This window comes from Anser cygnoides, chromosome 1 (genome assembly GCF_040182565.1).
Source record: "Anser cygnoides isolate HZ-2024a breed goose chromosome 1, Taihu_goose_T2T_genome, whole genome shotgun sequence".
Taxonomy (NCBI): Eukaryota; Metazoa; Chordata; class Aves; order Anseriformes; family Anatidae; genus Anser; species Anser cygnoides.
Genome location: NC_089873.1, coordinates 184868594 through 184886567, shown reverse-complemented (window position 1 = coordinate 184886567; position 17974 = coordinate 184868594). Strand labels below are relative to the sequence as shown.

General features: G+C 37.8%; 1 protein-coding gene across 1 annotated transcript in view; it reads left to right on the top strand.

The window, feature by feature from the left end:
• COG6 (component of oligomeric golgi complex 6) overlaps positions 1-14026 on the top strand; it is a 52226-nt gene extending 38200 nt beyond the window's left edge. The window contains exons 14-19 of the mRNA XM_066989664.1: positions 2190-2321; positions 2839-3006; positions 4893-5000; positions 6534-6587; positions 8483-8562; positions 12145-14026. Coding sequence (XP_066845765.1) covers positions 2190-2321; positions 2839-3006; positions 4893-5000; positions 6534-6587; positions 8483-8562; positions 12145-12292 — 690 coding nt within the window. The 3' untranslated portion in view covers positions 12293-14026. The remainder of the gene's footprint in view (positions 1-2189; positions 2322-2838; positions 3007-4892; positions 5001-6533; positions 6588-8482; positions 8563-12144) is intronic.
• The last annotated feature ends 3948 nt before the right edge of the window (positions 14027-17974 follow it).

Sequence of the window (17974 nt, the reverse complement as noted above, 5' to 3'; positions counted from 1 at the left end):
GGTGCATTTCAAATCTGTTTCTCTGGAAATAGCATCATTTATAATCATTTTTTAGTTCATGTAAAAACATTCAGGACATGACTTTTTTTTTTTAAGTAGAGCAGCAATTTAGTTCTCACGAATTGATGTCAGTAGCTTCATCTATAAATTAAGATACACCTGATTTAAAACTTTCTTTTTTTAATTCTGAAAAAATCACCCTATAAATATAGGGTGCAAAGGGTCGGAATTCTCAATGTGAATATAGCATTGCTTTAATTTTCCTTACACTTACAGATAATTCTGCCTCTATTGAAATAGTTGGGAATTTCAAGCTAACCCCAATAGAATCTAATGATCTAAGCCTCTTTTCCTTGTGGTATTTTATTCTCCAGCGATGTTCCTTGTTCCCATCTAGAAAACAGTGGACTTCAAAGGAACAGGCTAAATGAAAGATGAAGCTAATTTAGAAACTTCTGACCATCATCTACTTCAAGGGACAAAAATTCTCTGCACAAAGAAGCCTGAGATTATCATTGCCATGATCTGTGTGTGTATTGGAAGTGAAAGCCCTATCAGTCTCTACTCTCAAATTAATGCCAAAATATCCCTGAACACGGTCCAGTTCAGGTCTGAGAACAGGCTGTTCAGGGCACAATCAATACCCCTAATAATAACAGGAATAAACAAGAAGGAAGTCACTGCTGTAAATTTCAGTAGACTTTACTACTAATCACCGCTGAGTAAGTGCCTTTTTCCAAATTAATTTCTTCATTGCTAGGAGAGTATTTATTTTAAATTTTCAAGACTATTTATGCTGAACAACAACTGTTCTCTGAGCTTATTAGTTCCAGTTTTCCATTAGTTCCTCGAATTCACTATACTATCTCTTGGAAAGTGAGCACAGAGGAACATTTTGTATTCAGAAGGATGCAAAAGAGTTCTTGTTAGCGACAGCTATGGAACCTGTTACCTGTGGCTTGAGGGTCCATCCAGAGCTACCTTCTTTTCTTGCTGAACAGGAGTCTTGAAGGCTTTGCAGAGGTGCATACTGCCTACTTCTGCTGCTCCCACACGCCTTGAGTGGCACAGGCTAGTTCCAGACCAAGACAAACTTCGTTCTCCCCACATCCTTTTGGAAAGAGATTGTGCTTTGATGTGTCCACTTGGTCTGTATTCTTGGGGGTCTCCTTACTCCCACGTGATCCAGCCAGACTTGTGTTTACCTTTGAATAGGCAGGAGACAAGAAAGAGGGAGAAAGGTTGGCAGAAGGAACTGGGACCGGCAGTTTGGGTTGTCGTAAGGGTCTGGAAGCAGCAGGAAGCTAGTTTAAGGCATCACTGAAGACAGGAAGATACAGCTACGTTCCTAGTGAAAAAGAAAATGAGATGTGCTATGTTTTATATAATATAAACATTTTATGAGTGATATAATGGGTATTTGCTTGTTAAAGTATGTGAGCCTGTGTTAAAAACGTCATGTAATTGTAGTCCATGTCAGGTGCTCCAACTCACCTGCCTCAGAAAGTGTGTTCTTCATGGTTTTTAAATGTCTGGATTCCCGTATCTCATCTTTGAAGTCAGCCTGCATTCCAGTGCTTGCAGTATCATTGCAGTTTCTTGAGTGTACTTGAGTTAGCTTGTGCTAGTTCATTTGTATACCTGTAATTTGTGGTACAAATTTGCTAGGGATTAAGACTGTTGCATCTATGACTACTGCTGCCTGGCACAGCTCTCATGTCCAGCCACTCAGCGTGACAGGGGCTATGCAGCCTTGTCAAGAAGATGGCTTCATTCATTCTGTTTGCACTAGGTTATGGAGCATTTAAAAGAAGCCTTGCTCAAAGTGAACTCAGTGGTGCCAGCAATGTGGCTGTTCTCTGGTACCTAATCTAGCAAATGTTTTTTTTTTTTTTTGCTACCAAAACCTATAGTGTTTGTGTTTCTCTAGATTATAAAGTAGGCATGATTTGAGTGAAAGAAGAAATTTAGTTTTGCTTGTTTGTCACTGAATGGGGTGGTTATTCTGAAAGTTGCAGGCAGTTATAATCTGAAACGTGCAAGATTTGTCCAGTGTCAAATTAAAATTCTTCTCTGCATGGCTACATGTAACTTTTCAATTAGGTGGTTGTATCTGTGTTATCAGATTTGATGGTGTTTGCTGTAAATGGAATTTAAAACTAACAAGAATGGATGATTTCATTCTTTAGGTTGAACTCCCACCTCCTGATCTTGGCCCAAGCTCTGCACTAAATCAGACACTTAATTTGCTGCGAGAGGTTCTGGCATCTCACGACTCATCGGTTGTTCCACTGGATGCTCGTCAGGCTGACTTTGTGCAGGTATAAGGAAGTTTGACTGCTTTGAGAGAAGGGGAAAAAAAAAAGTACATTTACGTTAGTCTTGGTCCATTAATCTTTTTTGTCTGGTCCTATTTTGGAGCCTTCTACCAAACCTGAGTTTTTAATGTGAATAAGATGGTGACTAACTAAGTGGATAATTGCAGTACAGTATGGAGTGCTACTCTTACACAGTGTCTAAATTCTGTTATCCAATTACTACTCCATTAAGTAAATACTCCATCAAGATCGCACAATTGCCAATTATCTAATGTGGGTTACTCTTCCTCCTGCTAGGTTAGAATCTGTTCTTCTCAGGTTTTTATACTTTCCCCATCACTATGGTAGCTGATCACCTGCTGACAAATCCAGTAGAAAACTGCTTTCACAGTTGGAAACTCTCATTTCTCTTTATTCTGCTTTGGGGAATAAATACATGATAGAGACAGAATGATCTTAGAAGCCCTGTGTGACGTGATTTCCTCCTCCTTCTCTCTCTTTTCTGTGTTTTCTATTTTAGGTTCTATCTTGTGTGCTAGATCCATTGTTACAGATGTGTACTATGTCTGCCAGTAATTTGGGCACAGCTGATATGGCAACCTTTATGGTAAATTCACTTTATATGATGAAGACTACTTTGGCTCTCTTTGAATTCACTGACAAACGTCTAGAAATGTTACAGTTTCAGGTGAGCATAACCAACCCAAATAGAAAATAAACTTATTACTGTTTGTTTGTTTGTTTTTTCTGGACTATAAGTTATGATGTGAACAGTTATCTTTGATTATGTTGGTTTTGGGTCAATGTTAAATCAAGGAAATGGCATAAGAGGGAGGGGTTCTTGTCAGAGATCATAAGCAAGTACCAGATATCAGAACTGATGATAGTACTCAGCATCTTTATACACAAAATTATTAGAAAAGTTAAGTTTTGTTTTGTTTTAGTTGCAGATAAATCCCTATTGGTGAAAAATTTTCAGTATCCGAATCGTTCTAATACTTACCTGCAACTTGAAGCAAATAGTGGTTGAAAGCTCAGTCAAATGTCTGGCTATGTTCATATGGGGTTTTAATATGGTATAGCTGAGGATTACTAATTTAGTGCTTCTTTCTACCTTTCCTTTCCCATTTGTTTGGTTTCACCTAATGTGCCAGCGTAATTGTTCATATTTGGTACCATTTTGAAATGGAAATGTAGTTTATAAACCATTCACTTGGAAAAACCTAGGCACTGCCCATTTATAGTTTTGCTACATGAACATCTCTGCAATACGTCTCAGGAGAGTTTTGGAGCTTGAGGGCTTCGAAAAAAGTCACAACTTCTTATTTGAAGGCATCAGTCAAGATTGGCTGTGAGACATTTTTCCCTATCTGCTCCTAATTTGAATTTCTAGCACCTTTTAGCATAGAAACAAACAAACAGACAACCCCACCAAACTCTGGGGCATTTTGAATCTCCATTATCAGAGCTCCTTTTTCACAGTAAATGTTTCAATTGATATATTCTTAAAATAAGCAGTAGAACTGAAGGTTATGCATTTAATATCATTTGCTTTCTTCACACGTTTTACAAATACAGGAATAGATTGAAAAAATTCTTTAAGATTATACCTAAGTAGATTAATAAAGTGGAGGTAGAATGGCATATTAAGTAAGAGAAAAAAATTTCATAGAAGAAAAGAACTTCTGAAGACAGTTAAAATCTCCAAACTGAAAGATTATGACTTCCCTCCTAATGTATAAAGAAAAGTACATTTTTCTAATCAATTTTAGAAAGTAAAAATGTGAACTCTTAAAATTATCACACAGAAGACTTGCATTTTACTAGAGTTTGATATATTATGAATTTCAGCTTTTCTTTAAGAGAATAGAAATAAACAAACATGGGGTAGTTGTCTGTAAAAAGGAAGTAATAATGTATATATTCCCCAGTCTTCCTGAGACTACTCAAAGGTGATTGCTTCTGCTATGACTGGATTTATTTATTAGGTTTCTCGGCAAAGTGAAGATTATATTCAGAATGTAAAATATATAGAGATATATTTTTGTATTAAGGTAATTAAAGCAAAATTATTAGCTGTAACTTCATTGTCTGTTGTTCTTTCAGTCAACTTTTTTCAAACACACGGCTATCAGTATTGAATGTAGAAGCCTTACTGATCATGTTTGGTTTCAATTTAATTTTCCTTGTGAAAGACTGGCATTTTTTTCCCGTTGTTTATTATAAAGCTTCTATGCTGTTGTCAATATTTTCAAAGAATTATAATAAAAAAAAAGATACAACAATGTATAAGGGTTTTGTTTTTTCTTAATTTTTAGTGCTGCTGAATTTACAAATGCAAAAAAAAAACAGTCTCTTCTGTTACACAGAAAGAATCAGCTCTGTTTTTGTTATTGGCTTCTCATAATATGAAAGATGTAAATGGATAAAGTAATTATGCTGTTTGTACTTGTGCTTTTTCCTTGTTTGTTGATAATTCTCATATTATTTGTGTTTCTAGACCTTTTAACTCCAGACTTAGTTATATTTAATATTCTCATGCACATTTATAAATATCTGACATTTAAATTTCAGATTGAAGCTCATTTAGATACGCTCATAAATGAACAAGCTTCCTACGTCTTAACTAGAGCTGGTCTAAGTTACATATATAACTCCGTGCAGCAACACAAACCAGAACAGGTAAGATTATATACTGGATGTATTCAGACGGTAGGGCATACCTGCCTAGTAGAAGAATTCTGGCACTATTATTTTTACAAATTAATTTTCCTTTGAAAGCAAAAACTCAGTGATACCTGTTGATTTTTCATATGGGACCAGGGCTGTTAGACAAAGGTACCTTGCAAGTACAGGTTTTCCCCATGCTCTGTGTTCTAGCAGGTTTGGGATGCATCAGTCCTTCTGTGCAGCTTATCTGTGTACCATCAACAGGCTCTGCACACCAGAGGCATCCTGTGCATTCTCAGAATAACTGTATAGGTAGTGTAATATCCCTCAGAATGTATTAGAATGAAGCTGGGTCTAAAACACAAGTAGTGACTGTGTGTACCACTTCCATCTAGAATGTATCAGACCTATTGGGTATGTAGCATTCGTGTTTTTTTTTTCAAGTGCATGCTATTGTACCATACACAAGAGTGGATGCCTTGCATGCATTCGACATTTACTGCATTTTTTGTTCTGTGAAAAAATGTTGGAAGAGTTTAATAGCAATTTGAAATCATGTAGCTTTTTGTCTTTATTCACTGCTCTACCTATTTGAGGACCAAGACAGTGTGATTCTCAGAGTGAAAACATCAGATTTCTTAGGACAAGTTGAAATTCAGAGCCTGGAATTTAGCGTTCGTGTTCTTTTTTCTTTCAAACCACTGTTCATACATGATAGTTGTTAATACATCCCCTCTTCCCTGTGCCTAAGATCTTCTGCGAAGAAGGTGAATAATCGTGTTTTCTGGAGAAAGCAGTACTGTGTTACAGAGCTTCATGTTTTTTCTGCTGCCAGTATTTCTACATGAAGTGCCCAAGCTCAACAAATTTTTAGAGAACCATTTGAAGTGCAGAAATAATCTGATTAGTAACTCAGCTTGGTTTCCTATTCATGACCCTATCTCCTCTTCTAAAACCAATTTCAAACAGACCAGGGCAGATTGTTTAACAGAATGTGGATAGACTTTCCAGTAGCGGTTTTCTTTCATATCTGTCCTTCTGCCTGGCTGCAGGAGTGAGGTTCTTAGAAGATTTGCTGGGAGGTTAGGCAGCAAGTAATGCCTTGTAAACACAGAAGAGTTACTAGGGAGCAGAGTTGAATTTTGCACGGTCCAGGAACAGATGAAGAGATGGAAGTTGTCCTCCGTAATTCTGGAACACCAAGGGGGTTTGGACAGTTGTCAGTTTCGTTTTTATCACAGACCTTGTAGAAAGCATTTTCCTGCATTTTTGTCATTTAATGGTGAAAAAGGAAGAAAAGAACTTGAAAGCACACATGAAAAAGTCAGTATTCCAAGCCTTTGATTCAAGGGTGTGGCGGAATACAAATGAACTGTTACAGCACTTCCGGTATTGGTGTGGTGATTCAGTTTCCAAAAATGTAATATCTTGTAGCAGGACCAAGTAATGATTTAGTACTGAACCGACTGTAGAACTTATAGTTTTTTGTCTTTTTCCTTATGCTAGATTGACTTCTTTTTTCCCCCTTTGATTACTTATTCTTAGGGTCCTCTTTCAAATTTGCCAAGTTTGGATTCCATGTCCCTGAAGGTAGCAATGGTAAGCGTTTTACAATTTCATAATGTAGCAGTGTAGCTGTGACATGGGAAAGAATTCTTTTAATTGTGTTATGTAGTAGACATTCATCTAACAAGCTGTACTCTTTAAGAATAGCTAAGTTACATGTCTGGGAATACTTTCTTCATTTGTAGTAATTTGACCACTTGAAGTAATAAATTCATAAATTATTTATGAGCTGGTAGTAATAGAATATTAATTTCTAAGTCTTGAGAAGCAAAACTTTATTTGTAAGAACGTTATCCCATGAGTCATCTTAAATTGCTAAAAGCAAATACTTAGCTCTAATTAGTTTTAATCATCAAAATTTATTTTTTGCCTGAATGCTTTGAAATATAGGTTCTGCTATCATTTATAATTTTGGTCCTAAGGCTTTGATTTTATGCAAGTATTTCAGCTAAACTCAGAAGTTAGGTGCTGGGCATATGCCGCAGTTAAATATATATTTCTTTAAGCTGAAAGCTGCAATATATTTTAAAACAGATTATTAGCTGCTGTTTTTTCTTAATGTGTGTGAAGGGTATTTTGCATAGAGATTGCAATATCATAGTTCAGTAGACGGTAGCATATGATCTGTCACTCTTCTTGCTTAGCCAAGTTTAGCTTTATACTGAAAATTTAACTGTAAATAAGGGCCGCTCAGCCAGCAGTGCACACATACACCATGGAAAATGTTCTAGGATAAATCTCGACATCACACAGTGGCTTGAATTTCAGGGAGGGGAAAGGCTGTTTTTTTTTTTTTGATTAAGAAATGGGTCTTTTAAAAAACTGTATGTTGAATCCCTTCTCATTGTGTCAGTATAGCCTGTTTTTCCTCCATTAAAGCTCTAAACCTGCGAATCCTAAGCTCCTTGGAAGAATAGAGCTCTGGCACAGAGCCCTCGGTGGTTTACTCAGATCAGCATGCATTCTTACCAATATTTATACATTTTGCATTTAAAATATCTTCAACTTATCACAGCCTTGTTGACCTACAAGAAATTTAAAGACTGCAGCTTGGAGACCATCTTTTTAAATTGCATATATATTACCGATTTATAGTCATACATAATAATTCTACTTGAAAAGTTAGAAAAGAATACAACTCTTATTTTCTTCATAACTTTGTTTAATGTATGCTTATGTGAACACACTTGAACCGGAATGGAACCCAGTATGCTGAAATTAAACCCACATAAATCCCATCTGTCAATGTAGTCTGCTTAGAATTTTAACCATAGGAGGGAGGGAATACTTACAGGTAGGTTCACTGCCTCCCAGCTTAACAGAAAATCAGAGCGCTGTGGTATTTTTCACTGTTATGTGGGGCAGGAGAAGTAAGCCTGGAAGCAGTTCATGGAGCCTGAAGTAGGTCCCTTGGTCTTGTTTCTCCCAGCATAACTGCTCATTAGATTATTTAGCAGTGGCTTCATGTAAAAAAATAGGAAATAAACATGTCTAACTTGGACAGGCTAGATTTTAAAGGTCTTTTCCAACCGAAGTGATTCTGTGATTATTTCTGCACTGAACAGAGTAGTTCTGATCTTCAATGGTGATCTTCAGTATGCGCCAGCTACATAGAAAACAAGGGTAGTTATGGAAGCCGCTTTCTCATTTTTGCCCCTGCATCTGTACTCCTCAGAGTCAGAAACTTGAAATGTTGGTGACAGAGGTGCTGAAATTAGACGTTTAGTTTCGATAATATATTAAGCTCTGCCTTAAATATTTGTATATTATGTTAGCTTTGGTTTTAAATACATAAAAACAGAAAATTGTATCAAGTGAGAAAATGCCATTTTAAAGTAGTCGTTTTTCAGAGATCTGTATTTTTATCTATCCGCATGTAACGGCAAGTTCTTTGTATGTTGATCTCATATTCTTTTTCCCACCCCTAGGCTCAGTTTGATCGCTATCTGTCTGCTCCAGATAGTCTGTTAATGTCCCAGCTGAATTTCCTTCTGAGTGCCACTGTGAAGTAAGTATCTTAACTTTGAATTTCTATTATGCCTGTATAATAATCAGAAAGATGAATTTGATTAGGTTTCAGCGGATCATGATGAGAATCCAAGTTATCAGCTGTAATCACATTTGCATTGTACTTCAGTTCACAATTCAATTTTGTTTTGACCGTACTCTATTTGAACAAACAGGAATATGTAATTTTGTAACTTTCTGAAGTAGTTACTCTTGATTTAACAGACACTATCAAAATGAATTACCTATTTTGAATGTGTTATGCTGTGTCAGCATTCTTTGTCAATTTAGTTGTAAATTGTTTTAGAACTATTTTTTAAGCATTCCAAAGATAGATGAAATATTTATTTCTCTGCTCAAGATTTCTTTTATCTCCACTGCTCCATCAAGTCTAAAATTATCAAATTTGTTGTCTTTACTATAAAGTATTGACATTGTGCCATTGAATATTGTGCTGAAATTACTTTTACATGTTTTTTAGTGATTTTTTCCTTTGAAGTATAGAAGTGAGAACTTTGTTATGTATCTCTTCTCTTGTTTCGTGAATATGTTGTATAATAAGACAAGTAAGGGCCAACTGAACCGTAAGGCTAGGGAAAATGCCAAGAACTTATTTCCAATTAAATGTGAACCATATGAAGACAATTTGTAGTACTTAAATTCAGAGAATTGTATGCTGCACTAATCCAAAAGCTTTCTTGACGTTATTTTTCGTGTTTTTGTCAAGAATGGAGGTTACAGAACATACGAGAAATTGTGACTAGCATGTCACATTTTGATGTAATGTTCTTAACATTTGTATTCTCATTACTACTACCTGTTCTCCAAATGGGGTTGTGTTATGGCAGCTTGTGATTAAAAAAAAGTGACATGTTAAGGGAAAAAATACTTACTGCTGAGAACTTGCTGCTCAGGTTCTCCTCATGCAGAGACTTCCAGTTTCATGCCACATGCCTGGTGCATGGCTTGGCCTGGGGGACATTTTTTTCATCAGTTTGTTGGGTCTCTCTGCTAGGGTCACGGTTCCAACAGCTCAGCCAGCAGAGCTGATTCTCTTGTGTAAGAGTTGTCCTGCACTGGTACAGGTCAAACAGGGCAGCTTGAGCAGTAATGTAACAGAAGCACTGGAACTTCCACTTCTTGGTGTCAAGCTCTTAAACCTGTTTTTTGGCTCTTGATATACTTTTTTTAATGTAGGTCTCATTAACAGTCATACTAGATGAATTTGGAAAGCTTCTATTTTGCATTGCTAACACAAAACCTATTTTTAGAGGCAGATTTTATGCTACCATAAAGACTCAGGCACACGGTGAAATTACCTTGTCTTAATCATTTCTTTCTATCAGATGAACCAAGGTAAACTGGTCATGTATACACTCTTAGACTTATCCCCTTTATGAGCCTTTTAAACCTCTCTTAATGTGAATTTGGTTTAAATTGTGCTATCTTGTAACAGTGGGCAGCTGAGAGGTGAGTGAGGAGCTTATGTGAGGATGATTGCTATAGCTGCTACAGCTCAGCCTACGAAGGAGTTTATTAACCTCCTGTAACAACGTTATAGGTTAGCTTCTGCACAGAATTAATAATAAAAACTTTCAAAGATACATATTTACATAGATGGATGCTTGTAGGATTCAGTGTTCAGTATTTTCTGTAGTAAATAAACCCGCAAAACTCTGAAGTTTCTCACAACTCAAGTAAAACATTCAACCAATGCTATCATTTTTAATGACTTCAGTAGTTCAAATTTTCAAGCTAGTTTTGCAGATATTTGTGGTCCATTTTGAAGACTTCTTCCTTGAAGTCACATAATTGTAATCTCCTGTTTCAGTTGTTGAGCTGGAGCCCGACGGTTCAATTCTCAAAACCATACCACATGCTTCTGTTAAGGGAATGTTATATACTCAGTGGCAAAATAATTTAAGCTTTATGACCATGAAGAGCATTCCCTCCAACATTTGCTTTTCAAATTCCTTTGTTCATTTAAAACAAAGTTTTAAGCTGTTTATTTACGTGGTTGTTGGTCTTGTAAAGCTCTTTTTGTTTGCGTTGGATCACAGAAACTGAATGCTGGAATTACTATTTTTAGAGAGTGCTGCCATTTGTGTTAGTGATAAAATGTATCATGTTGTTATGGCAACTGAAATCCTCATGTACTGATTAATGACATTGACATTAGTTGATGGAGAGACTCATTTGATGCTGTTTAGTCCTATGGAATATTTTAATAAACTTTTTTCTTTTAATTTAGGATTATTTTTTGCAATACAGTTAGTCTTATACAAATTCTGTGTGCAATACTTTCTTAGAGGGTTGTCACGTTACAGTAGCTTAGTGATCCTAAACTGTGTTCAGAGACAGTTGTTTACCTGAAAATGCTGAATACATTATAACAGCCTTTCTAGATTTGCTATTATAAGGACAGTCTGTTTTTCAGGTATTCTCATAACCTAGTAATAGGGGCAGTTGATGATGTTTATTGAAAAAGTGGATACTTTGCATCAGAATAAAGTGCAGTATTTGTCTCCTCATCTTTCTCATAGCTCCCATTTGCTAATATTTCCTGAAAATACGAGGTTCTACCCACTTGGTATTCGAGATTCCTTTAACATGTCAGTCCGCACTCACTGTGGTCCAGAGCTGGTAAATTTAGCCCTGATTTCAGTGGATGCAGTTCTGGTGACTTTGTTCCTTGGCTGCATAGTTCAGCAGGGCTGAATCTCAATTCATGATTACCTCAGTTTCCTTAGCTTCTCTTGGTGTTCCACTTGCATGGGTTTGGCTGTAAAGTAGTTGTAGTTGCTGTTTTTGTTAAATAAAAATGCATGTGGAGCTGTAAACATATTGCCATGGTGATTAAAGCAAACATTCAATGGATAATGTAAAATAAAAGTATTTGATTGTCTTCAAAAAGTATTAAACTTTCCTGTTCATTTTAGCATGCAATCTCCACGCATTACTTGTTTAGATAAAAAAAAAAACAAAAGGAAAAAAAAAAAAACAGGATACAGACTTTATAGCATTGTTGGTAAAAGCCTGTAGTAGGTTTTAAATCTCTCACCACTATCTCTTCAGCTCTTCCTCTAAAAGATTATGGAATAGGTACAGCCAAGATAAAGAACAGAACATATTTGCTGGTAGTTGGGGATGGGGACAAAAAAAAACTTATATTTACAAAGGTCAGCAAGAAATGACAAAAAGTAAACGGTAGATCACTAAGAATATCAGTCTTAAAAATTGCAGGAGAGTGTAGGTGAACAACTAATGTATGCAAATTGAAAACTAAATTAACCTTCTACAGTTGTTTCCTTCTATGTTTTTTCATGATTGCAGAAATAAAAAAGCTAATTTCTTGTTTATCAAGATCATATATCTGAGTTCATGTATGTACAATACAGATGAAAAAGTCTTTTGTTGTAAAGCTTTAAATAGTTTTCATATTTGAAGTAAAAGGGCTCTGTAATGTAACTGACGCTGAATTTTTAATGTGTATTTGTAGACTGTACTGTGAATTCCTTGCATGTAGTACTGTTATATTCCCTACAATTTGCAAATTATATGGATGTTTATTTTTATTTTTTAGAGAGCAGATAATAAAACAGTCAACAGAACTGGTCTGCAGAGCTTACAGTGAGATATATGCAGCTGTGATGGATCCTTCAAATAAGTATAAGGACCCAGAAACCATACTACACAGATCTCCTCATCAAGTTCAGGCACTTCTCTCATAGTCTTGTCTCACCCAGATTTATCTGAATCCATAATTCTGTCTTTGAGTATTTAAATTGAGTTATTTTTCTGTTTTGAATTTTGATGTCTGCTTAAAATATGTAGGAATGCAGTTTTGTTTAATCTGTTTGGCAAAAGTCGAGTCTTTCCTGTGTCTTTGAATGCCTTCTATAGGCCAGAAAATAGAATATAGATTAAAAATTATTTTAACGTATTCCTCTGATGGAAATGGACCTTGACAATATGCAATTTATTTGAAAAAGAGAGTAAAGGAGAAAGGAGCCTTTTCTTTGCCATGCATGATCCTTTTGACCAGATGTTGAACCAGTGTCTCTTATGACCTCACCAATATTTTTATTTGCTCTTTTTTCCTGTTCTTTCACTCTTTTTCTCAGCCTATCATCAATACACACTGATACTGTTTCATTTTAGTATGGCTAATATACTTTGAATGTCTCAAGTCTTTCACAGCTCATAAATCATTTTAGAATATTTGATGCAGTTTTCCAAACCTGTTGATTAAATCTTTGAAGCAAAATTCATATATATATATATATATATATTATTATTTTTTTTTAATCCATTGTTTTTGTTCCTACTCTGGTGGTTTTTTGTAAGAAGGAATACTTGAATAATTTGCATGTACATAACCTGGAACTTCATGCTTTAAGTTATTTTTATAATTTTATTTTACTAGAAAGATTTTTTTTTTGGTGCAGTTGTTCTGTAGCAATCCTTTTATCAGTTGAAGGGTGCAGATCTCTTAAGGTTGGGACCAGTAACAGTGTAGGTTAGGAAGATCGTTTGCACAGCGGTGTGGCCATTAGTTATTTGTATGCATCAAGGGGGAGATGAGCAGTCATTCATATTGAATTAGTTATATACTTAAGATGGATGCTTTTGTCAATAGTTATATTCCCCATATAAAACATATGCTTAGTGGCAGTCAAGTCTGCACGTTAGTGTATGCTCGTGAAATAGCAAGAAATAGAGAATAGCAGCAACAATGCCTTTTTAGTCTCTTGGAAAACTCATTGCACGAGTTAGAAATTAGCTTTGGTGGTAATACCACACTATAATAGCTTCTTTATGGGCATAATTTGTTAGTATATTATAAAAAGATTTGAAATTGTAAGTGTCCCTGGAGTTCATGGATCAGGCATAAATTCTTTTGTAAATGTGAATGTTAGGTTTATTCTGTTTGAATACACTAGAGCTGTAAGATGAAAAAAAAAATCTAGAAGCTTAGGAAAATAGTAATGGAAAATTATGCTTTTACTAGGTAACGCACTTAAATTATTCAGAATTTGTGTTACCGTAGTATATATTCAGAAGGCTGTTCATTGTTGTTTAATAACGTTAATATTGCTTAATATGCCTATAATTATTATCTAATATGTGAGAATTACATTAGTTGTGAAAGGGTTATAAATTAGCTTATTATTAGATTAACATACTCTTAAGAATGAACTTTTTCCTCAAATTACACTCAGCCTCAGTCTCAAGTAATCAGTCAGTAGTTTGCATGAGGATTAGTAAGAAGTTGCTTCCTGTCTTTGAGTCCAACTAGAGACTTATCCATGATTTTATCTTCACTGAGTAACAATGCAAGAGCTATAGAAGTTGTAACTTGTAAAAACTAAAATCAATCACTAATTTTGGTCTGTGCAGTTAAAGTAAATGACAGAGGGTCACAAGAGAGCAAATACATCAATAAAAGGCATTTGATTTACTGACTTCTGTCTTCTGTGTGTTTCCTCTGGCTGCCTTCCTACAAGGAGGAAGGAAAAGATGATGAGATTTTGACTTATCAGAACTGCCGTGATAGAAATGGCACTTTAATTTTACAAATACCACCCCAGGATTTCCACACCAGGACCCGTGATGCTTCAGTCCTCTAATTGCTCGGTTTAATGTCTGACCCGTAAGCGTTGCAGTGAATGGGATCGTGGTGGGTGGCAGTACTGGATCCGTATACGCACCAGTTGTTGTAGATCTGACTTGAGTATCACGGTGCATCAAGAGATGCTCACCTGGGCTGGTTTAGTCAAGCACATCTGCTGTTGGGCCTTAAACTCTTTATACGGAGGGGCTTGCCTTCATAGAGTGAGTCCGTTATTCTGTGCTGAGCTGCAGCATGCTTGGGAAAACTGCAAAAAGAGGTATTTGAATACTGGCACTAGCAGGCAGCGTGCTCTGCATTTGACATTCAGACGACCCAGTTCTGAAAGTAGGTGAGTAAAGGGCTTCGAGCGCTTTTGTGGGAAGTGGGAAAACTGGGTTCTGGGCCAAAGGAGTTTGGAATCAACATCCCTCTCATTCCTGGAGAGCACCCAAACCCTTCGCTTGTTGTGCAGCTCGAAATGGGACAGCTCTGATGCTTCTCTCCTAAATTTAGCAGCTACGCAGAAATAAGTGCGAAGCATGGGAGGCATGAGATACAACAAGCAAGGAGGGGTTTGGATCTGTGAGATGTATGTGAGAGCTCTCCTGAGGAGTCCAAGGTTTACATCTTCTGCCGGTTGTTACTTAGGGGCCTTACATTGACCTCCAATTACATGAGTCCCAGAAACAGAATCAGTATCCCAGGACTTTATCATGCATAGACATATCAAGCAAACAGTTGAGTCTGAGTTGGACCCAATGTTGTACACCAGCACTGGTGGCAATGCCTCTGTCTTCAATCTTCTCTGTAAAGCTTTCTCATCACCTCTCTCTAAATACGTACACCACGCTGAAACTAAAATATAAACCTTGTTTTAATTGCAGCAGCCCGGCCGCAGTGATTTTTTCTTTTCTAATACAGGAAAAGAGAAACTTAAGGAGGTTTGGAAAGGTGATAATACATTTGTTTTGTAGCGTTTAAGTGCTCCTCCTTATTCCCTGAGATTTATGACTCTAGCCCTGAATTTTGTCTGTTTATAGACTCTGCTGTAATTATTTTTATTAAAGTTTTTGAAACGTGTGTTAGAGGAAAATACTTTCAGAACCACTAAACTTTTCCATTCATTTCAAAAAACCTCTAGCTGCTATTTAATCCCTTCACTTGCCTTGCTGAGTCACTTTGCAGTCAACCCAGGGGGTGGGGAGCTTAGCAAATTTTGAAAATGACATGGAGGGCTTAGACATATTTCCATGAGTAAAATGCACCCTTTAGAAGCAGCGTAGACATAGGTGTGGGTTTGTTTGAAGTCTGCTGCCACCTGCTTCTGAGGGAAAAACGCCGAAAGGAGCCATTTGCTTGTGACATGGGCACCCATCCAAAACAGCCACGGAGGGCTTGCTGCCATAAATCGATGCTAAGCCCATGTTACGTTTGACGAGTCAGGGGAAAGAAAGTGGCAGTAGAAGTGAAAGGTATGCTGTAGAACTTAACTCCTTCATGCATTGAGATTCCTTGCTAAAGGTTTTCAGAGCCTCTCCACATCCTTTCCCCCGTTGCATATAAAGACTTCACAAGCTAGACCTCAGGACAGTCTTGCGACTGTGGTACCAGTTCTAGCCAAGTAAAATGAGGTTCTTTGAGGCATCCAGTGACATACAAAGCGCTAGTTGAACTTGGAGCCGATTTGTCTCTTGAAAGAAATTCAAAAAAGGGGAAGTGAGTGTAACTTAAACCTGGATGCTCGTCCTGAGGGCAGGGGAGGCCATGCCCTTCATAAAGCATCCTTCGTGGAGGAAGGGCTTTGGGCACTGTTTTTTATTTCGATTCCAACTGAAAACCAACATTTTCTGTGAAAGGGATGTGGCCTGATGCTGTGTGTCGATGGGCCCTGGGAGGGCTCGGAAACCCTCAGACCAGGCTACTGAATAGCTGTAGTTCTGCAGCCAGGATTCCCGGGGCACCCCGTGTTTTTGGGTGCACACCGAGCAGGCTGCAGAGCTGGGAGCAGGCTCACTGCTGTCTTCTGGTGGCACACCTGAAAAAAAAAACAAACATCTACGGGTATCCAGCCATCCGTTGTGTGGTAGGGAGCCAGCTTAGTTTGTCAGAATTAAGCTAATTTTTTCAAAAAGTTTAATTTTGCTGAAGAGATGGGTATGCCTCTCGCCACACAAAGGTCTACTGATATCCCAGCTGTTTGCATTTTTGTGTAAAGAGCCGCTGATGTAGAGGTGGTGTGGGGAGAAATGGATTAAAACCTAAGCCATTGCTTCTGCCTCAGTCCTTGACCGACTGTCCAGCCCCTCAAAGGTAACATGGGTAAATCTTTGGTAATCTCCAGAATGCCCTGGTGCAAACCGATGGAAAGACAAAGTGCAAAAGACACCTGGCAGTGGGCATTTAGCCCTACGTTATGGCCTGAATCAGGGTACAAACCCCCTCCCACTACAATTGGCTTGGTATAAAGGAAAGATGAACTACGAAGTCTTTTCTCTTAAAAAAAAAAAAAAAAAAGGCTTATTTTGACTACCTTGCATTAGCAGTAAGGAAACCTTGCTTAAGCAAGATATGGCTGAAATATGTTTGGTAGATTACTGTAGAGGGGCTGACAAAAAAAAATCATCCTGTTGCATGTTTCATATTCAGACAATGAAGCTTTCATTTGCTGCCTCGTTCACAGATGTGGTATTGTCAAATTGCAGGAAAATGCCTGGCAGACTGTATCATCAACTATATTTAGGGAGAAAAAAATTCAGCACACACTATTTATAGAAGCCACACAAATAAGCACAGGGTTCTTATCAGCCAAAGATAACATTAGTCGTGATTTATCAAAGTAATCTTTATTTTATGGAAAATGGATAATAGGGAGTAATTTAATCCTTTGTGAATGTAATGTATATTTCAAAGAGTTCTTTCTTGTCAATAAAACCATTTGTTGTACTCGTTAAACTAATTAGTCTTGTTGCTGTTGCTTAGGACAGGATAAAAGATGCCCGTTAACGAAACGGGGAGGAGAAGAGGGGCTCGAAAGTTTGTACACCAGACTGTGTTCCTTGCCAGCCACCCTTCGGACCGAAACAGGCTTCGCTGCGAGCCTGCGTTCGTGGAGACGGTGCAGAAGACACAACTGCCTTTTCAAATTCTGGAACAAAACACCCCAAAAATTCAGCTCGTCCCTGGGCCACTCAACTGCTGCAAGCACCAGGGGCTCCCCCGACCTCCGGGCTGGCTCTGGCACCCAGCGCCACCGGGGAGGGCCGCGTTCCTGGCCGCTTCTCTCTGCTCCTTGCATTTTTTCCACCATATGCAAACACATTCCAGGAGCCGTGCAGAAGGCGAAGAGGGAAGAAAACAGAACGGCCTCAGTGCTCCCTGCGTCGGGCCCTGGCCGTGCGCATGGAGCGAGGGCAGGTTCGCGGGGCCTGGCTCTTGCTGAGGCCGGGCCGGGGCTTGGCTCTGCGAGGGGTCCCGGGGCAGTGCCAGGCTGCAGGCAGGACGTGAGCTCATCCCCTGGATCTGCAGCTGACCTTGAAAGAACAGAGTCAGAAGTGGGGAAGAGTCAGAAGAGGACACATTTTATTAACTTTCTCTTCTTTTTTTTTTTTTTTTTTTTCTTCTTAATGTTTTTGGTGTCCTTGTTTGTAGCCTAGCAGCCTCGTGAACTTTAAATAGGAATTTATGAATGATTTGCAGAAGATGACTCGCTGCTCTCAAAAGACCAGCTAAGCTCTTAAAGATCCTTCTCCCTTAGAAATGGTTCAGAAAACGTCCTCAGAAGGGCCAGGTTATGGAGAAA